Genomic DNA, 23271 nt, shown 5'->3' with positions numbered 1-23271 from the left:
GAATGAACTGCTCTGGACAAGACTGTGGGGACAAGACTTTTCGGGACACCCCGCCACGGCCGTCTCAAGTCTCCACTTCGGATCTCTCGCGGCTGAAATGGAAAAAAGTATGGGAAGAAAAAAAAGCTCTCCCATCTCCCCTCCCTGCCTGCCCTGGTGATGGGCCTTGCTGGCATGAGCTGCACTGGGGCGTGGGGTGAGGGGGAAGAGAGGAAGGGCCTCGGTCTGTGGGCTTTCAGACGTTTTGGTTCCATCAGCACAAAGCGGGTGGGGAGCCCCATGCCCGTTGTCGATGGCTCTGAGCAAATGCATGGGCCCCGGTCTGGGGCGGGTTCGACATACTCGAATGTTTACCCGGCTTCAAGGAAGCCAAGAGTCTGGGATTGATTCACATTCATTTCAGGCTCAAGGTTAAAGACTCACAACCTCTTTTAATTTCACTCTCTCTTGCTGAACTCTGTGTCCAGGGTTCTCTAGCCCTCTAGGGAAACAAACACATGGAATATTCAGACAGCGGAGAGGTCTGGGCTCCCCCCCAGAAGCAAGCCATTTTCTCGCCAACCCAAGGTTGCACTAAGTTAGTTACCAGAATGCTAATGAGAGGTCCAGCTTCCTTTCCTTCCCTTCTTCACTTCTCCCCCTAAGAGATGCAAACTCCTTGCCCTAGCAGTCCTCAGAACCGGGAATCTGAAGGGGGAGTGGGATGGGGGATGCCCTATCTAGCAGGGTACGGTGTCCAGAAAGTGGCTGGTCTGGGGTTAGGAGTCTGATGCTCTGGGCCTGGTTGGTTTGAAGGAACAGGACCTTCACTCATGAACGTGGAGCATGCTATGAACTTGCTAAATACAAAGGTAGCTTGAGATGGGTTAGGAATTTGTGGCAATAAGAGAGAGGAGCTCTGTAGCTTGGCCTTGGATCTAAGAGCTAAATGCTAATTCTGTTCCTGATCACCGATGGCAAAATGCCTCTCTTCTCAGTCCCTGCCAGGCTGGTGGAAACTCAAGCAGAGATAGAGCTTCCCTGGCCTTCTAGACCCCAGAGGATTGGCTCCTCCTTTTCACCGGATGAGGCTGTGGGCGTGGGTACTGGTTCCACAGTGGAAATTCAACCTCTGTGGGCTCTAGGTCTGTGGGCTTATCTGGGAAGTGGTGTGGGTGGTGAGAAAAATGAGGGACTTTGGAGTCAGAGCTCTTGTCACTTACATACTGTGTGATCTTGGCCAAGTCAGTTCACTTCTCTGAGCCTGAGTGAAGGATGTGCTGAACTGCTTTGGAAAATTTTGGGTGAGGCTAGAGTATAAGGCATTAGGGGTGTGCCATTAAGTTTCTGGGAGAAAAAAAGAAACTCACTTTTGAGTAAGTGAGAAGAGGAAAGCAAGGCAGTGGACCAGAGTTTCCTCCCGATCATTCCAATGCCAGTCTGACCAGACAGACTGTCCTGTCACCGCATGGTATGTGTCTGCCTGGGGCCCTCCGCCTCACAGTGGTGCTGAGGGAGGGATGTGTGATGTGCTGGGGGGTTCCTCACCCCAGGTCATGAGTCAGAAGTCAGCCAGGCACACGCCACCCTGCCCCAGGACTTGGTGGTCACTTCTGATAGCCCAAAGGACGGTGGTTTGACTCCTTCCAGGGCACAGAGAGCCCAGGTGTTTTCAACTCAACAGGCACCCTACTCTACTGGAGAATCCTGGGAAGAAGATCCTGCTCGGAGGAGGCAGGGGGTGGGGGGAGCCCTTCTCTTACTTCCTGGCCCCCTGCTTCACACCCTGTGGGAAGAAAGCCTTTTGGCTTCTGTAGGGACCCTGCCTGGTATCTAGAGGGCTCTCAGAGTCCTTGGAGACCAGAGAAGGTGACATTGCTATAGAAACTATTCAAGCAAAGGAGGAACTAGGGGATATTTCACATCGTGACTGTGTTGACCAAAATGTGTCTGTTGAAACCACAGAGGTTGTGATCAATTTTGGAACCAGTACCCTTGAGCAAGGGGATGGTCAGGCGTTTTTTGAGACCCCATGCCCAAGAAAGGGTCCCAGAAGGGACCCAGAATTACAGGCTGGATTCTACAATTGCAGGTAGGAATGCAAGATTCCTAAGGCGGCGTGATGCCTGAGGGAGAGGCAAGACGGCACTTGGGTGAGGGAGTCATGCTTGATCAGCCCCTTTGGGTCCTCTGAGAAAATGACGGGTCATGGGCAAGGCCTATAGCATCCTTCTCAAAGGCTGTTCCATAGTTGGGTCACCATGGGATAAAGGGATTAATCTGGGCTAGAAGGAGATTGGCTTAGAGATAGGAAGCAAAGGGCAGGCAGAAATGGGCATTTCTCTGAAGGAAAAGTGTTGAGAACCAATTGTCACAGGACTGGCCTTATTGAATGGTTTTCTAAAGGGCAGAAGAAAAGGTTCAAGATGACTGCGCTCTTTCTTCGAGACTGGACGAGCTAAGATGCGGGGCCTAACCCAGGGAGAGGCTGCAGGTACCCAGGAGTGTCGTGAGCCCCGTGTTGGCCAGGGTGAGGCACCACGCTTCCAGAAAGAGGCCGAACCGGGGAGGACGAAGACCTGGGCCTGGACCCGGAGGCCACCTTCTGGCAGTCAGACCGGCCGGAGGCATGCAGGAGGCAATGGGAGGGCAGTGGGAACCCCGAGAGGAAGAGATCCTTTCCCCAGGTGGCTCTCCAGCCCTGAGCACTTTTGGTCTCTGCACCTCACGACAGGAGGCAGCGCTGACCAAGGCTGGAGCTCGGCTGGCGCAGGAGTAGGGCAGCTGGGCGCGGGCCTCCCACCGAGGCGAGGGCGCTCTGTATGGAGCGGGAAAGGGTGGGAGCGAAGTGTCTCCTGCTCTGAGAAAGCCTGGCAGTGACTTGCCGGCGACAGTGCCTCATGGGAACGCGACTCAGACACCGTCTGCTCAAACGTGGCCTCACTTCACCTGGGCTCGTCTGGCCTCCCCATCGCTGTGTTTTCGTGCTGATGAACGAGCACAGGGGCTTTCCCCCGTTTCTGCATCCTCCCTGTCATTTTGTGTACTTGGCGGGACTGCACCCACGGAAAGGCCGTGGGACGTGAGCACATGCCACCGACAGCACCGTGCGGCTCGCGCCTCTTGTCCAAGGGCTCAGATGGCATCATTCTCACCCAGCACATGGTCCTCTCCTGCCCGGTGGCAGAGGTGTGTGTTTTGGATGTTCTGTGCTTGGGAGGGTGGGGGGTAGTGGCACCTTATAAAGTATCAAGAGACGAGGCCTGGAGTCTCATCAGAGAAGCCCAAGGGCTGGCTGAGTGAACAGCAACGTGAGAGGACCAGACTGCAGCTCCCTTGTGGTTTAGGAGGGGCTGACTAGAGACAGGGAAGGGAGGCAGGTGGCAAATAGAAACTCCTCGTGCCCTCTGGGGCCTGGAGCCATGGGGGGTTCATAAAGATCTAGACAAGGCCAGAATTGAGAAACTTGTGTCAGACGCCCTGGTGTGAGGAGATGAGCTCGAGGGAGGGAGGTGATGGAGGGGGTCGGAGTCCCAGGTGTCCCTCCAATGAGGAAGGAGGAAGCCACAGGTTAGACTGGGTCCCTCGGGCCTGCTGTCAGCCAGCCAAGATGAGACCCCCCACTGTGCTCTACCTGAGGTCAAGTGGCATGGGTCAGGAGCCTTGTCCCTTCCAGGAAGGGCTCAGGCCTTCGCTGTGCTCCAAGCCCCGCTGCAGGGAGAAGTGTGTGTAAGGTAGCTGGTGCTCGCAGGTGTACAAGGAGAGAGGGCAGAAGGGGCTGAACTACTGGTAGCGGGCCTCCAGGCTGTGATCTCCTTGGGGACCTGGGTCCCCTGACCAACTGTGACCTCTGATCTATAGTGACCCCTCTGGGTTGGACCTCACTGTGGCTGACTGTGACCCCTGAGAGCCTTTCCTCCCTTGACCCACAGTAACCCTTGGCCTGACTTCGACTGCAGGACTGCGATCTCCTGGCTAGCTCTGACCCTGGCCCTCACAAGCCAGGCTTTTCCTGACCGGGTATGACCCTACACTGACTGGTGTGCTCCACGCCCCCCAGCTGACTGCTCCCCTCTGGCCACCGTGACCCTGTGGGGGACTGTGACATTCGATCACTGAAACCTCCCTGACCAACCGTGATCCTTTGACTGACCCAGACTTTTTGACTACTTGTGACCCTCAGGACCCCATGACTGCCTGGTCATAACCCCTGACCCTGACCCCAGCCGACCCTGACCCCCTAAGGGACTGCCACCCCGTGCCTGGCTGTGGTCTGCTGACCGCCTGGGACCCTCCTCAATGGCCGGGGCCCCTCAGCCCCCTGGGCCTAATCACGACCTCCTGCCCCCCGAGTCCCTGGCGCCCCGGCCCCTGCCCTCCTGGCCGCCCGGCGCTGGCGGCGGTGGCACCCGAGGCGGTAAGGATTCACACTCACGCCCGGCTGCAGCAGGAGGAAGGCTGGTCGGAGAGGAAAGAGCATTGGACAACGACACGCGACTAGGGCTAGAGAGATTGGCTACGTCCTGGCTCTGGCTGGTGACGGAGGATTGTCTCCGCAGGGCTCCCTGAAAGGAGGCCCCGCTCTTGAAAGTATTGACTACTTCAATCTGCAACGGAGGAGAGAACGAGACAAGTTGCGAAAAGAATGGACACGACAGCTACACGACTGACAGGCGCCAGGCCACGAGGACAGCCGCAGCCACGGCAAGACAGCACGCCACTTAAACCAAAACGACAATACCAGGCACGCGCCAAGGCTCTGAGAGACGTCTGCTCAGCTCGGGCACCTGGGGTCCCCAGGGCCCGGTTGAGGGGGGAGCCACAGGGGCCTGGCCTTGGTCCTGCTCTAGTGACTCAGGGGCCAATGGGCTGGGCGGGGGCCCGCGGGTGGGGCGTTAAACATGGTGTTTGGAGGCAGAGGGGGTGCTCAGCCCTCGGGACCAGGCGTGGAGCCAGAGTGGTGTGCTGGGAGCTCTGGGGTGGACAGACCCTGGCCCAGACCCCAGCTCTATCACTTACGAGCTAGACGGCCTTGGGCAAGTCACTGCCCAGCGGCAGCTTCTTGTCCTTCAGAAGGGGCAATGCCACCTACCTGGCAGGGTTAGCTGCGAGGGGCAAAGCACTGGCCCACTTAGTGGTCCGTGAGAGTCAGGCTAGATAGGACTCGTGCTCACTCAAGAAACTACAGTCCCGGCGTCCTCCTCAAAGGCTTTGTGGCCAGGCTGGTGACAGCACCAGGGCTGTGTGTGTGCTGAGAGCTGCCGGGCCCGCCTGGGAAGTGCGGGATGGGGGCTACCCGGAGGTCTAGTCCCGGAGCACAGACTGCTGTCTGTCAGGAGGCTCTGGGTGTGCAACCTGCTCCCCCGACCCAGTGCCCAGAAAGGGCTGTCTCCTGAACCTCGGTTACCCCTAAAACTAGGTGCGGGGCATACCGACCTCTCAGGGGGCTGGGAAGGCCAATGAGATGATGTTTGGGACAGTCCCTGTAGGGTGTGAGGCAGCCCAGGTGACCTGTTTTTGTGCTAGGTGGAAATGCAGCGGTAGGCCACGTAGGACTGCAGGACCGCAGACCCGAGCTGGGGGGCCCTGACGCACTTCCCAGAGCGTGACGGGGGCAGGGTGACCATGAACGTCCCAGCACGGCTGTTCCAGGCCGGCTGGGCAGGAGACTGAGCCTCTCTCGATTTCCTGGTCCCTCTGTTCCTCATCCTACAGGGCTGTGAAAGCACCCCGAGAACTGCAGCCCTGACTCAGGGAGAGGGGCCGTGTGGGAACACGGGGGCTGCATGTTCGTGGCGTGTGTCAGGTGGTGGCCACGCAGTCCCGTTCTGAGGCAGAGACCTGCTTCTGGCTGGACACACATCCCGCACGTGTGCTCTACCTGTGTGTCCTTGGGGTGCGTGTGCGTGCATGTGGTGTGTGTGTGGAAAACCAACCTTTGGTCCCCAGAACTGACTCAATGCCCCAGTGGGGGCTAGGAGAGTGTCTGAAGCCCCCCGTGGAGGAAGATGTACGTGCAGATGCAGGCCTGACCACGTGGCCGGGAGAATCTGGGGCCCACCCCAGCCTGAAGCTGCCATCCTGGCCTCACGTGGATCAGTCTCCAGCTTCACCTGACCCTCCTGGCGGCCCCCCAGCAACCCTGACAGGAGCCCCTCACTCACCTCGGCCCTCAGGGTCACCCCTCCTCCACCTTAGGGGCACCCCCTGCCCCCCGCCCCAGAGCCCACAGTGGATGTGACCCCAGTCCGACCCCAGCCAGGTGGACAGGGAGGTAGGACCTTCCCGAGGAGGCCGCTCTTCAGCGGCAACGCAGAGTGTGTGTGTGGGGAACATGGGTGCACAGGAGGCTGGTGAGATGGTGAGAGCGGGTCTGGACCCACCCTCATCCCCGCATCCCCATCGCCACCCACCCCGCCGGGCACGGGCCCGGCCCCAGGAGCCGCCTGTACCTGGGTCTGGATCCGGTTCAGGCCTCGGAACCACAAGATCTGGCCCCGCCGCAGCTCTCGCTCGGCGTGGTCTATCTCCTCCACGTCCTCGTTCAGCTCCTCCTCCGGGATCTCCTCCTTCTGCGTGAGCCTGCCCGCCTCCTTGAGGAACTTGAGCCGGCTGGTCGGGATGGTGGCGATGACCTGCGAGGGGCCAGCAGAGGGCTGTCAGCGGAGGGCTCGGCCTCCCTTCCTCCCTCTTGCTCTTCTTACCCACTGACCTAGTTACGTTCGACTCACTCCTTAACTCGTCGCACCTCCTCCTCAAGTCAACTTTAGATTTCTTTTTAATTTGCTTCTTAATTCACTCACTCATCCAGAGGCAGGTGGAAATCGTGGGAAATCTGGGGAGTTGGACACGTGGGACTTTGGATACCCCAGACCTTACAAGTCCTGTGACTTTGGGCAAGTCATTTAACCTCTGTGAGCTCCGGCCTTCCCATCTGGAAAGCTGGGACCGGTTCTCAGAGTTGGAGATGCTGTGTCTAAGTCACTGGCCCTCAGGTCTCTGGCTTATTCTTCCTGAGGTCACCGGGTCCTGGGGTGCCCAACCCTGGGCAACAGGAGCTCAGAGCTTGCGTGCCTTGGGGGCAGTCAATCCTGGGACTCTTGGAATGGCTGCCCTCCCGGAAAGGGAAGGCAAGATGGGAGGGGGATATGCCTTTGTTGTTACTCTTCCTCCAAAGGGCTTGTCCGTGGGGCTGAGGCCTGAGCGGCAGGCCCTGTGGGGCAGCTGAGGTGGCAGAGGTCAGAGGCCCCTGACATCTCCTCTAGGGACTGACAGGGGCTGCCCTGCACACTCTCAGGGGTTCCCCGGGGGTTTAAGGTGGGCCTTGCCCGCTGGCATCTTCCTTAGGTGTCAGGAACCTGCTCATCCAGACGCCGAGGGCTCCCTGAGGGATTGTCCAGTGGGACGAAGATGCCCAGGCCCTGAGGGTGCCCAGGGAATGGCGTTGTTAAGTCAAACCTAGTTTATCAACTCTCCAAAGAAGCTCCAAAGTTTAAAGAAGATTGTTCTGAAGGAAACTAAATTTTATTCTTTACCTTCTAGTTAATTTCTCTCACTGGAATTTCCCACTCTAGCCTGGGAGCAGCTTGAAGGCAAGACCAACGTCTTAGGCCTGTTGGGGCACCCACTGCCTGGATCCAGCTCCGGGTACCATGTCCTGGTCAGGCGTCTTTGAGCTGCAAGCTGTGAGTTCCATGATGGTGCGTGTGCGTGTGTGTGTGCATGTGCCTGGTGGGAGAACGTTCTGGGGTCATGGCTAGAAGGGCCCCTAGAGAGGATCTAGCCCAGGGTTCCCCGAAGCTGGGGAGGGCCACAGATGGCTGCAGACACAGCACTGTGATGCGGCAGGGTTTGCCCCTCTTACGCTCCCTCCGAGCTCTCTGAAGGAGCCTCTGCTTGGTGTCACAGCACCTACTAATGCTCTTTACCACAAGCTGGCTTCGAGCTCTGAGCCTGGGCTGGCCATGGCCTCTAGTCAGAGTTTAAAAACATCGTGCTTGTTACATTTTTTTGGTTAGCTTCTGTTTATGACAGGTGATACTGACTTTCCAATCATATCTGTAATATAAATTACCTTTTGAAATAAATTTCAGTTCGAAAAACAGATGTGACTAAAAGAAAGTACCAAGTAAATAACAGGATGAGCGGGGTGTAGAGACAGAAGCAAAAATCACGGTGGCGATACCCAAGTGACCAGCATTTGAGCCCTGGGCCAACCCCACGGCTCTGGTCTCCAGAGACGGGGAGGCCCTTGCCCGGAGCCAGACAGCTGATCCGTGGAGGAGCCATGACCCACTCCTGGGGCTCCTGGATTCCCCGTCCAGTGTTCTTTCCCTTCCCCTGCCGAGAGGTCCCTCCTGCAGCTCCCCCAGCACTCACCTGGCCCCAGACAAGCTCTCCTAACCCGATGAATATGCACCACAACCACTGGTCCAGCTGCAGCGGAGAGCAGCTGAACGGCTTCCCGCCAAACTGCACAATCACTATCTGGAGGCCACAGGGAGCAGAGAGAGAGAGAGACAGAGGGACAGGCCGTCAGGGGCCAGCTCGAGGTCCGGGCTCTCAGGGCACTGCCGAGGGGCTCCGGCGGCCCGCTGCCCTCTGCCCACCCCGGCCAGGTCAGGGTGGGGGCCCGGTACCTGGATGGCGAAGGTGCCCAGCACGATGGTGCAGAAGATGGGGTTCCGGAAGATGCCGTCGAAGACGTTGCGCTCGCCGTGGATCTTGCGGGCGTTGATCTCGTTGAAGAGCTGCATCATGACGAAGGTGTTGAAGATGATGGTGTAGTGCTCGGAGGGCGGCGAGTGCAGGGGCGCATTCCTCCCGCTGTCGATCTGGAACATCTTCTCGCCTGCCAAGCCGAGAGGGCGGGAGCCGGGCTGAGGGACGGAGCCGGGAGGACGCCTGGCCCTGCGTGGGGGCCTCTTCTGAGCAGCCGGGTGGGTCACCCAGATGCGGGAGGTGCTCTCTGGACACTGGGGGGCAGGTGGGCCTGAGCTGTGGGGTGTAAGTGAAGGGGTAACAAAACCCTTTCTCCTCTAGGGGAGAAAGGCCTTGGGTGGACTTTCTTCCACTTTTTCTGCAGAAATCTGATAAAGGTGGGAGGCCAGCTGTGCTACAAGGCGACAGGGCTTATAAAAAGCAACCCCTGGTTGGCAAACTCATCCGGACTGGGAGGATGTAGAGTGACCTTGGAATACCTGGTGGGAGACCATGGCTTTGGGTCCCCCCGAAAGTCTTGCTGCTTGTAACTGAGCACGTCCTTGCTGAGACCTCTGGAAGTGCAAGGGGCTGTTACAGGAGAGACCAGTTCCTGCATGGAGGCTGGAGCTTCCAGGCCAGGCTGGCTCTGGACTCACCCAGGTGGCCTAACTCTCTGTCACAGGAGCTGCCACGTGGCAGTGTGTGGGGGACACAGCCCCGGGCTGCTGCGTGGACACCCACCCATGGCATGCCTGATGCCGTCCTGCGTCCTTTTGCAAAGCTGCATGAGCTGGTGCTGGGAGGGCTTGTGGGGTTTTCTGAGTGTGAGGATCTAGCTGAGTCCAGGACTGCCCAGAGCAGGCGCTCAAGTGGGGAAGCCAGCGAGGAGAGCAGGAGCCCACCACGCCCCCCTCTCTCCCCAGCCTGACAGCTTTCTCCGAGCCTCTACTAATTCTGCATTCCCCGAACATCCTCCAAGGCTTTTCATGATCATCTTTGCAACCGTCCTGCCAACACAACGGAAGGGAACTGCACTCTGAGGAATGGGATCGTGCCCCATCGCCATCTGTACTCTGGACTTGAGGGCAAGGGCTCGTTGGCATTGAAAACCCAGCTCAGAGAGGCTCTGGGGACTCCAAGCTGGCCCCAACTTGCCATGTGGCTGTGGGCCAGCTCCTGCCCGCCTCTGGGCCTGTCCAGGTGCCAGGGGTGGGCTTCACCCGGATCATCTCTGAAGCACCCTGGAAGCCAGGCCAGTCTTAGAACTAGCTAGGGTGCCACATCAGACCGGCTGTGTGACCTCGGGCAAGTCACCTCCCCTCTCTGTGCTCGGTGCCCTCAGTGTCATGGGGGTTGGTGGTAGAGGGTCCTAAATAAACGTGTTGTGGAAACAGCTGGCGGGTAGGCAGGCACGTGGCTCTTTTCTGAGGATGGCGTGGTGAGGATCCTTCCGAGTGTGGGAGCAATGAGAGAAGGGGCTGGCCACTCCCCTGCGGGGCTGGCGTGAGGCACCACCTCGCACTGTGTACACAGTGTCTGGAGCTGTCATCCGTGGAAAAATCCCTGGCTTTGGAGTCAGCCAGACCCGGGGCAGGGCCAGTCTCTACCCGAGATTTGCTGTGTGACCCTGAGCAACTAACTTCACCTCCCTAGGCCTCCATCACCTCACCAGCAGACAGGCAGCAGCTGTGAGTCCAGAGCACGGGGTCTGGGCCATGGTGTCCCCGGTGGGCAGGGTGGGGGACTCACCAACAAAGAGCAGGGTGAAGATGAGGGTTAGCTGGTAGACGGCGTGGCCCAGGATGTTCTTCATCATGGTCCGCGAGATGAGGGGCTTGTTGCGGCCGTATGGCTTCCTCAGAAGCAGGGTCTCCGTGGGTGGCTCGGTGGCCAGCGCCAGCGAGGCGAACGTGTCCATGATGAGGTTCACCCAGAGCATCTGCACGGCCTTCAGAGGGGAGTCCTGGGGATAGCGAGTGGAGAGGGGGCTGTCACGGGGCGGCCGGCCCGCCTGCTGGCCCGAAGTGCCCGGGGTGGGGCTCCTCCCTGAGGTGTCAGCAGCTTCCCACCGGAGCCTTGAGGCCGGCTCTCCCCGTGGGTCTTCCTCGGCTGGCCCACCCCCTGGGTTCCAGAGCAGACGTGGAGCAGGTTTGCTAGGCCTTCCCTGGGGAACAGCCCAGACCCGCCCACTTCAGACCTGTCTTCTCCCACAAGGAGAAAATTGAGCCCCAGGCCCGATGGCCACCAGTTCCACAGCCCAGCCCCTGTAAATACAGCCACATCCCCGCCATCTTCCCTCCTCCGCCTCTCCAGCCCCCGTCTGGACGAGCCTCTCTTCCAGGCTAAGGTCACGACCCTCCCACAACCACCTCCCGCCCAGACCCCACCTCCTCTGCTTCCCACTGCCTCTTTCCCCTCGACCACCAATGGCTCGGGCCTCTCCTATCCCACAAACAATGCCTGGGACCCTGTCCCTTTTTTACTACCACCCAATTTCTCTTTACCTCTTATGTTTACTTTAAGCAATTATTATATGCGTCTGTGACGCCAAAAATAATGTATTTTCCTGGTAGAAAATTTGGGCAAGTAAGGAACAGAAGAAGCTAAAACTCATTAACATTCACCATTTACGGGTTCCCACCGTGCACATTCTGGTGTGGATCCCCACACTTCTCTCTGGCTGAGACAGGGATCGCAGATTCATACTGTCTGCGCACAGTCGTACCATGTGGTCTACACTGCCCGAGCACCTCCTCCAGGAAGCCCGCAGATCCTATACACCCAGCAGCCTGGACTGAGCTGGCTCCTGAGGCCCCTCCGCCTACGCCTTACACACTCACTCACCTCCTAGATATTTATCACCGCCCCTCGTCCAGGCCACCTCTCCCACCTCTGCCCGGGCTCAGTCACACTCCCCACTCCCCTCAGCCTCCTCCTGCCCATCAGCCTCCTCTATGCACCGTGGGGTCAGGGCCCCCATCTCCCCACCAAGGCCTTCACAACCCTGCCACCAACTCAATCCAAGACCTCAGGCAAACTGACGGCCCCCTTGGCACCTCAGTTTCCTCATCTGGCACTAGCGGGTCTCCAAGAAGCCTGGTGTGAGCAGCTGTACCATGGGAGTGTTCCTCAAGCCACCACTAGAGGGAGCCTCTTGTCCACAGAGCAGGAGACTACCCTTGGCGCCTCAGTTTCCTCATCTGGCACTAGCTGGTCTCCAAGAAGCCTGGTGTGAGCAGCTGTACCATTGGAGTGTCCCTCAAGCCACCACTAGAGGGAGCCTCTTGTCCACAGAGCAGGAGACAAGGCCCTTAGGAGCAGAAGGGACCCCCACCTCCACCCCGCCCCAGGCACCGCCCAGGGCTCTCACTCAGGGCTGGGATGTTGGGTGCTGCCACGTGCACCCTCAAGGGCTCAGAGCACCACAGAGGGGACAGCATTCCCAGGGCCACACAGCTCTTCAGGGCAGTGCTGGCCTCTGGGCCTCTGTTGTGCTCTTATGGGCAGGACCTTGCCTGCCCACCTGGTTCTGGGAGGGGCCAGGCCTCGGAACACCTGCCCTCTCCTGGTCAGGCCCCGTTGGGGTGAGGCAGGAGGCTGCGCGAGCAATGGCAGGTGCCTGGCAGGCCCATCCTCTGAGGCTCGGCTTCTGCCTCTGTGAAATGGGGATCACCACAGTTCCCGCCTCGTGAGGCGGCTGAGGAAGCAGTGAGGCTGCAGGTGCTGGGGCCTGCCTGTCGGCTCCACGAGGCCCAGGAACCCCGGCACAGAGGCCTTTCCCAACGCACTCCACGCCGGAGCTGAGGCTCCCAGGGACCTGCCAGCTCCGCGACCCCAGCTGGCTGCCTGTCCTGCCCCGGCCTCTCTCTGGCCCTTTATGCGGCCAGGGTCCTGCCTTCCCTTGAGGATTACCTCTCCTGCCTCTTGGAGCAACAGCCAGGCCTGTGCCTGGGTCAGGCAGATGTGGAGGTGGGCCTGGCATCTCCACTTGCTGGGTGACCTTGGGCAAATCCCGCCACCTCTCTGAGCCTCATTTCCTGCACCCTGAGGGGCTGGCGCCTACGTGGGTGGGTCTGTGATGCAGCTCCTGGCCCTCAGCGTGCAGGTGTGACGATCTGGGACACCCCGTGTGGGTGTCTGCCCTCCCCAGGCTTCGGCCTGCGCCATCCTGCCTGCCCCTGGAGGACCCACCTGCGTGATGCAGGCGCCCGTGAAGGCCACGATCACGGCCACCACGTTGACCGTCAGCTGGAACTGCAGGAATTTGGAGATGCTGTCGTAGACATTGCGGCCCCACATCACCGCCTTGACGATGCTGCTGAAGTTGTCGTCCGTTAGGATGATGTCCGAGGCCTCCTTGGCCACATCCGTGCCTGCGATGCCCTGTGGGGATGGGGACAGGAGCCTGGGTGGGGCGACCGGAGAGGCGAGCAGCGCTAGCGACACTGTCCTCACCCCTACACCAGCCCCCGCACACACCCACCCACCCCCACACCGCCAGGCCACACGAGGCATGCACGTGCGTGCACACGCGTGCACACCACAGCCCTGCTCCTCACAGACCCAGCCCTGAGGCCAACGGTCTGCCTTCAGGAAGGGGGGCCCTCCACTCCCTCCCCCTCCCTCCCCTGCCTCCCTCCCCCAGACCCATCGCTACAGGAAGCCCCCTCTACCCTTCCAGGGAGACCCGGAGGCCAGGCCGAGCCTCAAGAGTGCTGGGAGCATCAGGTGGACGGAGGGTGGGTGGAGTGTGCACTGGGGGTGCTGCGCTCCCTGCAGGAGGCTGTGTGGTCCACGCTCCCCTAACCCCCTGCCTGCGGGCTCCTGCCGGATGCTGCCCCGGGCCCCCGCGAACTCCTACCATGGCGAAGCCCACATCGGCCTTCTTGAGCGCGGGCCCATCATTGGTGCCATCCCCCGTCACGGCCACCACCTGCCGCTGCTCCGTGTGTGTGCTGTCGATGATGCCTGTGGGTGGGGTGAGCATGTACTGAGGGCCCTGGGACTCCCAGCGGGGCGGGGACAGCCTCCTCTCTGGCCCCTGCCCTGCCACCCCCTCCCATCGAGCTTCTTCCCAGCACCTGCAGGGGACGTGGCGCCCCTGAGTCCGGAGCCGGCTGCGGCCCTCTGTGGTCCGGGCCTGTCACCTCTCCAGCATCCTCTTTGCTTTCTGCAGCCCGTGGCCACAGTGGCAGCCATCCTGGCCGGACGCGCCTCCCCTCTGCCTATACCCCAAGGGCCCTTCTGCCCTCCTGGGGCACCAGGGTTTGGCCGGGGGGCCTACTATCTGCTCCCTCAGCACCTTCTGCCTGGGGGTGGGGCGGGCGGTGTCAGTCACACCCGAGGAGGCCTGGGCTCTGCCGTTTGCCAATGCCTGCTCTCCAGACGTTCATCCTCAGTAAAGTCTTCAGCAAATAACAGAGCGAACAGATGACACACGGCCCCTGTCACTGCTCTGGGGCCAGTAGAAAAGGATGCGTGACAGAAGTCGTCACTGGGTGTGTGTGGAGTTTGCGGGGCCCCAAGCAGAGACATCCATGGCAGGACAGAAACTCGGGTGTCAACCTTGATACATCCCTGTCCCATTCCGCACATCAGATGCATCACTGCGTCTGCGGGTCCTACAGCCCCGAAGCCCCACTGGGATCCTTATCCTCCTCTCCGCCACCCCACATGCAGTGCCTCCACTCCCCCTCTCCCTAACACCAGGCTCCCCTCCAATCTTTTTTTTTTTTTTTTTTTTGCGGTATGCAGGCCTCTCACTGCTGTGGCCTCTCCCGTTGCGGAGCACAGGCTCCGGACGCGCAGGCTCAGTGGCCATGGCTCACGGGCCCAGCCGCTCTGCGGCACGTGGGATCTTCCCAGACCAGGGCACGAACCCGTGTCCCCTGCACCGGCAGGCTGACTCTCAACCACTGCGCCACCAGGGAAGCCCTCCCCTCCAATCTTCATAGCAGCCCCAGGGCCTTTCTCTCTGACACCTGAGTCTGAACCCAGCCCCCAGCACCAGCTGAGAGTCACACTCTCACTGCCCTCAGCCTCAGGATGACTCCGAGTTCTCGGCTCCACCCGCTTGGTCCTCCGTGGTCACACCCGCCCATTCTCTGATCTCTTCCCTCCCCCAGCCACCCCCAGCCTGTGCTTCTGCCACGGGAACAGCTCTCCGTCCCATGCAGCTGGCCACCTGCCCGTCTTTGCACAGGCTGTTCCCTGGGCCAGCTGTCCCCGTCACCCAGTCACCCCATCTCAGCCCAGATACTGCTTTCCCTGGGAAGCCTTTGTGACACCCTGAGGACCCCCGCCCACCCTAATCAGGTCACTTTTGCTCCCACACGTATGTCCTGCAATTGGCAAACCGCAGCAGCCTCTGGAAGGAGGGAATGAGTTCCCTGACCTGGGGCACTGTAGCCCCAGACCCTGTCTCCCTGCAGCTCCCTGCAAGGGTCAAAGCTCCACCCTCTTCAAGGTCTGGCTTCAGGACGCGTGCACCGGAAGTCCTCCTGGCCGCTCCCCCAAGCTGTTCTGCTGCCCCGGATTATCCAATCTCTGTGCACTTGGCATTTGAGGCCTTCACCCCGCCGGTTCCCTGGGCCCTCCTGGGTGCTGCTCCGAGGCAAGGAGGGGGCCAGTTTTCCCCTGTGGCTCCCCAGGCTGGCCCAGCTCTCCTACGGCTTCCGATAGAGCGGGGAGCTGCAAGAGCCCCTTCCCCCAGACCTCTTTCCTCCACCACCAGTGCTGACACGCCCCGCAGTGCATGGTCCCCAGGGACCTCCCTGTGGCTGACTCCTATGGTTCCTGTCCTATCTCTGGACCTCTCAGCAGCCATTCACACCGTGGACCACGCCTCCCCCCTCAGCAGGCCTCCTTCCTCGGCCTGCTTGTCCCCGGACCCCTCTGGCTGCCTCTTCTTGGTGACAGACCCGCTGACAGGTCTCTCAGCCTCTGCTCACCGCTCAGGTGGGAGGTTCCTGGGTCCAGCAGCTCCTCTGCTTACCCCCACTCGTCATACCCCACCTACGTCTTCATCGGGGGCCAGCTCTCTCTCCTGAGCCCTGACTCCATGGACATCTCTACTTGGATGTCAGAGGGCCTCCAGCTCGGCCTCCTAAAGCCAGTGCATCAGTTTCCCCTCAAATTGGTCCCTTGTGCAACTCCTGACACCTAGCTGCCCCCTTGTAAACTGTGCAGCAGGCTCTCAAGCAGGTATAGACTGAGCAATCCTGGACTCCCCTCTCCCCCATCCCTCCGCCCCATCTGAACAATCGCCGGGCCCAGGCCCCTCCTGCCCACAAAGAGTTCTCAGACCCGTCCCCTTCCAGTGCACCTGCACTGTCACCACCCCTGCCCAGGTGTCACCGCTCACAGCTGGACAGTCCTGGTGGGCCCTCTGCTTCCAGGCCACTCTCCACACAGCGGCAGGGAGGGCGCTTTCCCCTTCAAGGCCCTCCCTTGGCTCCCCACCTGGGCTGACTGTGCAGGTCGTGCTTGGCGTTCAAGGCCCTGTGTGATCTGAGGCCGGCACCCCCTTCTCTGGCCGCCGCCTCCTGTCTCTCTCTCGCTTGAGGCTCCAGCCCAGCCAACTGAACTTCTTTCAAGTCCTTGCAAGTGCCTGGAAATCTCTGCCTCTGGGCTTTCATAGTGTAGTTCCCTGTCCTGCCTGAAACACAGGCCCTTCCCCCTGGCCCCCCATCCCACCTTCCACTGCCTGCAATATGACACCCTCCCCAGCTCGTCAGAGGCCGGCAGAGGGCCCAGATCACCCTTCTCTCCCACCAGTGCAGCCTTTAGCTCTACGTAGGGAAACCACCTATTCAATGTCTGCTGGATAAAACCTGGACCACAAATTCCAAAACGGGAGGACCACGTCGGCCAAGACCTGGGCCTGGCACATACTAGATCCTCAGGAAACATTTATCAAGAGAATGAGTGAATGAATGAGTGCATGATTGAACAGGAACTGGGGATGGGTTGGGGGTGGTCTCCTTCTTGGGTATCTGTGGTTCTGGGGCTTTGTGTTTCTGTTCCAAGGCCAGATCTGCCTTCCTTAATGTCTTTGGGCAGCACCTTTAGGAGAGGAATCCAAGATGCCCTAGGGATGACCTCAGCCAGAAACCTTCCCCCTACGGCCATTTTACAGATGGAAAAATTGAGCCCTGGTGCTGGGCAATTGCCCAAGGCCACAGAGCAGGGCAGGGGCAGAGTCTGGATTTAAACCCAGGCCTATGGGACTCTGAAAGTGCCCAGCATCTGACCAGCTAGATGAGCTCAGCGAGGGGTGTGCTCTCTCCCTGGAGGGACTCAGGGAAGAAGGACGCTGGGTTTTGGCTCATTTCTCAGATTGCTATTCCCAGGACAGCCCATTCCCGGCGTCCTGGTTACACATGGCAGATAGCATCCTTAGAGAACAGGCAGACCAAGGGTCTCAAACTCACAAGCTCTGGGGCCAGACTGAGAACATGAGTAAATGAAACGGGCAGAGCGTCAGACAGCAGCGGTTAAGGCGGCAGCAGATGGGAGGAAGCAGGGTCTGTATAAAGTCATTCAACTCGAACACTGAAAAAGACACACCACCCAGATAACCTGTCTGTGGGCCCCATTCAGCCCTCAGGCCATGACTTTTGGCCCCCGGATAGGCAATCCCATTGCTGCCCATGGGAGGTGGGGCCCAGGGAGCAGATTCGCTGCCTCCTTACTTCACTGTGGCCCTTAGCAGGCCTCCCGGGGCGTCCCCAGGTGCGGGGAGCCCCAGGCAGGAGCCCCTCCCATCCTGGAAAGAAGCTGAAGGCGCCAGGACAGGAAGGCCCGGGGAGGCCTGGCGCCTGGGCCTCAGAGCTGCCCGTGCCCGCCCAAGTCTTACCTTTGACCAGGGTATGCTTGTCCGTGGGGGAGGAGCGAGCCAGCACCCGCAGCTTTGGCCAGATCTTGTCGATTCGTTCCTGCTCAATCTGGAGAGGGATGGGGGAGGGGCGGGAGGAGAAGGGAGGGGACTTGCCTCGATCACTGGGCTCTGAGTGGCACACTGGCTGGCTGCTGGGGCTTCATGCATGCCCGTGCCTCCCAGCTCCCCGTCCAAAGCCCTGCCCTCTGAGGACCCTCTGCACTGGGCCACATACCTCCCCTTTCTCGTTGCGGATTCTCCGGTTGAACTCCTTGCCCTCAAGGCACAGGAAGTCCTCCCCAGGATGGATGATGCCACACTTGATGGCGATGGCCCGGGCTGTGTTGATGTTGTCACCTGTGACCATGCGGACAGTGATGCCTGCTCGCTGGCACTTGCGGATGGCTTCCGGGACCTGGGTGGGAGGGCGTGTGCCATGGAGTGGACGTCGTCTCGTGCAGGCCCTCCCTGCCCTCACGGATTCCAGAGTGAGCCCTGCTCACAGGCAACGCCACGGTAAGGGGCCTAGATGACCAGGAGGTACTGATGGCACACAGACCATCTCCTCCTTTCCTGTGGCCGTGGTAGGCATTGTTAATCGATCACAGCACCCTCTGATGAAACCCTGATGTGGTCTCACAATTCTTTTCTGCAGTGTCCCAGACAGCCACCACCTATCACCCATGATACTGCATCCTAAGATGAAACCATTGGCTATCCTGACCTGGACAAGGACTTTGAGAAAGACCACAATAAACATCCTCTTGGATATGGCCCCAGGCAAGAGTACAGAACACTCCACTGCTGAACAGGATCATGTCCCTGCTTCATCAACATGCACATTTCCTGCAAACTCAATGATAAATATGTTTGTGTGTTTTCAGTTTTTTGCCAGGGGGGCGGGCAGGGGAAGGACATTGCATTTTAGGATAATTTATTTATATAATGTGACATTGGCTTAGAATAAATGTGAATGATTAGGCTTTGTGTAAAACATGACATCTCCCTGCGAAAGTAAGGGCTGCCTACTGCCCTCTTTGTAATAATAGACTGACATCTGGGCCATTTAGCCAGAGCAGACCCAGCCAATCAGAAGCTGTCGCCCCCCCCCAACTTTGCAGGGCGCTGGATCTGCCCAGCAATTGGGATGCAAAAACCAGCCTGGAGTCGGAAAAAAAAAGGTTCTGAAGGACCTAGGGGCAGGACAGGAATAAAGACACAGACGTAGAGAATGGACTTGAGGACACGGGGAGGGGGAAGGGTAAGCTGGGATGAAGTGAGAGGGTGGCATGGACATATATACACTACCAAATGTAAAATAGATAGCTGGTGGGAAGCAGCCGCATAGCACAGGGAGATCATCTCGGTGCTTTGTGACCCCCTAGAGGGGTGGGATAGGGAGGGTGGGAGGGAGGGAGACGCAAGAGGGAGGGAATATGTATACGTATAGCTGATTCACTTTGTTATACAGCAGAAACTAACACACCATTGTAAAGTAATTATACTCCAATAAAGATGTTAACAAAACAAAAAAACCAGCCTGGAGCTGCCATGGCCCTTCACACACAGCACAGATCAACTGAATAAGTGATTCTCACCCAGTGACAAATAACAAAATAATAAGGCAGTATTTGCTGTAAAATGTCCTTCAGTGGGAGAGGACACGTCAAGGGCAGAAAATCCAGTTGTACTAAAAGTACTTTAGAATCTCAGACCTGGTGGGAAGGGGGGCCTGAATCCGACTCTCCTCTTCCACATCCTGGGGTCTGAGAACTCACTTCCACCCCGACCCTGACAAGTCACTGCTGAGAGAGTTTAAAGGTGTCACGGGCTGAATTGTGTCGTTTCCCCGCCCCCTCCCTCCCCCACCCCAGAAAGCTCTTCACACCCAGTACCTCAGAATGTGACCTTCCTTGGAGACAGGCTCTTTATAGAGGTAATCAAGTTAAGATGAGGCCATTAGGGTGGGCCTGCATCCAATGTGACTCGTGTCCTCATAAAGAGGGGAAATCTGGACAGAAACACACACACACAGGGAAGACATCATCATGGGAAGAGGCAGGGAGAGATCTGGGCGATGCTGCTACGTGCTAGCAGGGCTGAAGACTGCCAGCTCGTCACCGGAAGCTGGGGGAGAGGCCCGCGGCCGAGCCTCCCTCACAGCCCTCAGAAGGAACCAACCCTGCCGACACCTCGATCTCAGACCTCCAGCCTCCAGAACCAGGAGACAACGCAATTCTGCTGTTGGTGGTACTCTGTAACGGCAGCCCTAGCAAAGAGTGCGAAGAGTTAGAACGCTGGTCCAAAACCTGACTGTGGACAACTTACGCCCACCGGTCCCTTTCTGCGCTCAGGAATTTTAAGAACAAGAACTGACACTGAAAGTATCTTGCCTCTATGCACATCCCGTCCACACCACAATCTCAAGCAGAGGTCACTGCCCAGCCCCTTCCCAGTCTCCCTGCCTCTGGCCCCGCCTCTTCCATCTTGCCCCTACCCTGACCACCAGCTACCTGCCCCAGGTTTAGCCTGTGTGCCGCTCCCTTTCTGGGCCTCCACCCCGCCGCTGATAGAGAAAATCCCAACTCCTGAGCACGGCCATCCTGCGGTGGAGTGAGAAACAAATGCCGGGCACAGGCAGGGCCTAGGTCAAGGTTGGGGGAGGCCCCTCCAGCTCCCCGAGTTCTCTAACAGGCCGGCTCTGTGGTGGCAGGTAGTGATCTCCCTGTTGTTGAAGGGCTGGAGCAGGGCGAGCTGATCATGGGCCTCCTCTCAGTGTATTTCCAGAGTCTGGGGAGGAGCCTTCTGGGGCCCACTCAGGGCTTGGGGCCACGTGAGCAAGGCTTCTGCCTCGTGCCATGGCGGCTGCTCACATAACCAAACGTGACCTCCTTTTATAGAGCCGGAGGGAGTGGGGATGTGGGAGGTCCAAGATCCCGTTTACATAATTTATCGATGTCCTCACAATGGCTGTAACCTGGCTGCAGCCCCCTGCTGTCTCCTGGCCCAGGGGACAGGAAAGAGCCGCTGTTCTTTTGGGAACACACACCTCATCTGGCTTCTGCCCTGAAAGGAATAATTTAGGTTATGCTTGTTTAAAAGATGCTTGGAGTTGGAAGGGACTCTGGGTCATGACTCTGACCCTCTGCTCATTGCCTAGATCTCCTCCCACGCATCCCTGACAGATGGTCAGAGAGCCTCTACTTACTTGCCTCTGTTGACAAGGTGCTCATCCCCTCTACGGTTGACTGCTCTAAGGTAGAACAAGTCTATTGTATCCTTTCACATAATCTTTCCGTTTTTAAAAAATTAATTTAATTTTGGCTGCGTTGGGCCTTCATTGCTGCGTGCAGGCTTTCTCTAGTTGTGGTGAGCATGGGCTACTCTTCGTTGCAGTGCACGGGCTTCTCATTGTGCTGGCTTCTCTTGTTGCGGGGCATAGGCTCTAGGTGCACGGGCTTCAGTAGTTGTGGCACGCGGGCTCAGGAGTTGTGGCACGTGGGCTCTAGAGTGCAGGCTCAGTAGTTGTGGCTCACGGGTTTAGTTGCTCCGCGGCATGTGGGATCTTCCCGGACCAGGGCTCGAACCCATGTCCCCTGCATTGGCAGGCGGATTCTTAACCACTGCACCACCAGGGAAGTCCCCCTTTCACATAATTGTTCTTTTTTCGGATAAGAGAGCAGTTACTTTGGGTCAGACCCATTCTCTTGTACAGAGACAGGGTCTTTGGTAAAGATGTGTACAAAGAGCTCTGGGAGCACAGCGGAGCACACTGTTACTTTAGAAGGAAGTGTGTGGGGAGAAGAAATCTGTGGGAGCTTCCTGGAGGAGGCGATACTTGATCTGCTTCTTTTCAGCCGACACTAACTGAGGCTCTGATGCCTGGCACTGTGCCCATGCTGGGGCTGCAGAGATGACCAGTTCATTGTGGTCCTGGCTGCAGACAACTGTCCCATGAGGTACACAGAGAAGGGGAGGGCACTGCAGACAGTGCTGTGGGTGATCTGGGTGGCTGAGGCCAAGGGAAGATGTGGGGTAGGGGCCGGTGGCCTTGGAGCTGGAGAGGGGCTTCAGGTCCAAAGGTGTAGGAGTCAGGACCTTGTTCCTTCAGGCCTGGGAGGCATGGAAAGTTCTGAACTGGGAGTGAGGTGATGGATGCCATGTCTTAGGAAGACTTCTGTTTTCAAGACTGTCTCAGGAAGCTGAAATCTGCCTGCTTGGAATCCCTACCCTCTGGGCTTCCACTGAACAAGCCAGACTGGGGAAAAAGGAGGAGGCTAATTTTTATGGTCCCCACACTTTACTCTGTGCAGTGGAAGTGTCTCTGCCCTGTGGAGAGAGGGCTCAGGGGCCAAAAGGCTGGCCTGGGCTTTGCCCTGGGCTCCCACCTAAGCCTTGGTTTCCTCATCTGTAAAATGGAGTGATAGCCTCCGCCTTTCACTGAGGCTGGAGAATTCTGTGACAGCAGCAAAGGTCACCAAGCTCAGGGCCAGCACATGTTGGTGACGTGTGGGTGGAGGAGGCTGGCAAGACGCTTGACTCCGGGCTCCCTTGTTTGCTCTTTCCGCTTCAGGGTGGGTGCAGGGACACAGAGGAAGGATACAGATGCAGGGTGTGCGATGGGGGTGCAGCAGGCATCTAGAGCACTTGGAGGCGCAGGTGTCTGGGGCGGTGGGATGGGCTGGGCTCCCCACCGTGACCCTTGGATCAGGTATATTAAGGGCCTGTGACCTGCCTTGAAGGTGTGGGGGGGATTCAGGACAGATCTGGAAACCCCGGAGGAGCCTCCCCTGGCCACCACGAATTACTCCACTTCCTTTGTAGGCAAGGGGCCCCTAACTGGACGACCTTGTCGTGCTTCAGTCCCGTCCGGTTTTACACTCTGGAAGGTTTTACACCTTCGTTTCGCTAGGCTGTGGGTCTGGAGGGCAGGGGCTGCCAGCCGCTCAGAACCCTCTCAGGGGCCTCCTGCAGGGTAGGTGCTTGGTCAATGTGGGTCACTGTGAAACACCTTTGTGCTTAAGTCCCTCGAAACCTGACCCGGGTGAATGGATTTGGACGGGCACATGCAAATCCTCTACAGTTTGGCTCCAAGCTCCCTTCCCAGCCTTTTCTCTCATAAACCCAGCTAGGGTTTTCACTAGTTCCCAAACACGTAGCATCCCTCCCCACCTCTGTGCTTTTGCCTGTGCTGTCCCCTCTGCCTGGGATGCCCTCTCTCCCTGGGATGCCCTCTCTCCCTGAATCTCTGTGTGTCACAAATCTTTCCCATCTTGCACGTGAAATGCTGTCTGTTCAGCAAGCTATCCTTGGTCCCTCCAACCCAGTGGGACACCTCCTGCAGCTGCTCAGCCCTTCCTTTTATCGCTTCACTCACTCATTTATGCAACGAACAGCTATGGAACGTCTAACTGTTCCGGGCAGGGAGGGTGCAGAGAGGATGAAGACCCGAGCCCCAGAGGCATTGATCTGGTTGAAATGTGCTTTCCCCATAGATAAAATAGCTGTAAAAAAAGATTCCTTCTTTTGCTAAAATTATCCTAGATATTTCTCACTGAGGAAAACCAGCCAGCAAATGGGTGCTTCCTGTTTTCATTAAATAAAGGCTTTTAAACATCTGTTGTTTGTGGTGACAGCAGTTGTCTGTGACTTCGAGGGTTCCAAACACCCCCGGATAACCCGGCAAATCCCAGGCCGCTGCTCTCCTGATG

The 23271-nt window shown here is 58.4% G+C and overlaps 1 protein-coding gene across 13 annotated transcripts in view; it reads right to left on the bottom strand.

Moving 5' to 3' along the window:
- Window positions 1-23271, bottom strand: part of ATP2B2 (ATPase plasma membrane Ca2+ transporting 2) — a 158967-nt gene that overhangs the window by 3327 nt on the left and 132369 nt on the right. For 5 of the 13 annotated variants that reach the window (XM_027093845.1, XM_027093843.1, XM_027093844.1 and 2 more), the window contains 9 exons: window positions 17796-17975; window positions 17540-17627; window positions 13544-13650; window positions 12874-13065; window positions 10432-10645; window positions 8619-8830; window positions 8359-8466; window positions 6432-6614; window positions 4290-4586 (listed from right to left, as the gene is read on the bottom strand). In XM_027093845.1, the coding sequence (XP_026949646.1) occupies window positions 4311-4586; window positions 6432-6614; window positions 8359-8466; window positions 8619-8830; window positions 10432-10645; window positions 12874-13065; window positions 13544-13650; window positions 17540-17627; window positions 17796-17975 (1560 nt within the window). In that variant the 3' untranslated portion in view covers window positions 4290-4310. Of the gene's footprint in view, window positions 1-4289; window positions 4587-6431; window positions 6615-8358; window positions 8467-8618; window positions 8831-10431; window positions 10646-12873; window positions 13066-13543; window positions 13651-17539; window positions 17628-17795; window positions 17976-23271 lie in introns of those variants that run through there. The other 8 variants (XM_027093841.1, XM_027093839.1, XM_027093838.1 and 5 more) reach the window with 4 other exon arrangements.

The sequence above is a fragment of the Aethalodelphis obliquidens genome, unplaced genomic scaffold (genome assembly GCF_003676395.1).
Source record: "Aethalodelphis obliquidens isolate GAN/ISIS:26980383/991018 unplaced genomic scaffold, ASM367639v1 scaffold86, whole genome shotgun sequence".
NCBI classification, from domain to species: Eukaryota; Metazoa; Chordata; class Mammalia; order Artiodactyla; family Delphinidae; genus Aethalodelphis; species Aethalodelphis obliquidens.
Note: the sequence above shows the minus strand (reverse complement) of the source record. Positions and strands in the feature narration are given on the sequence as shown.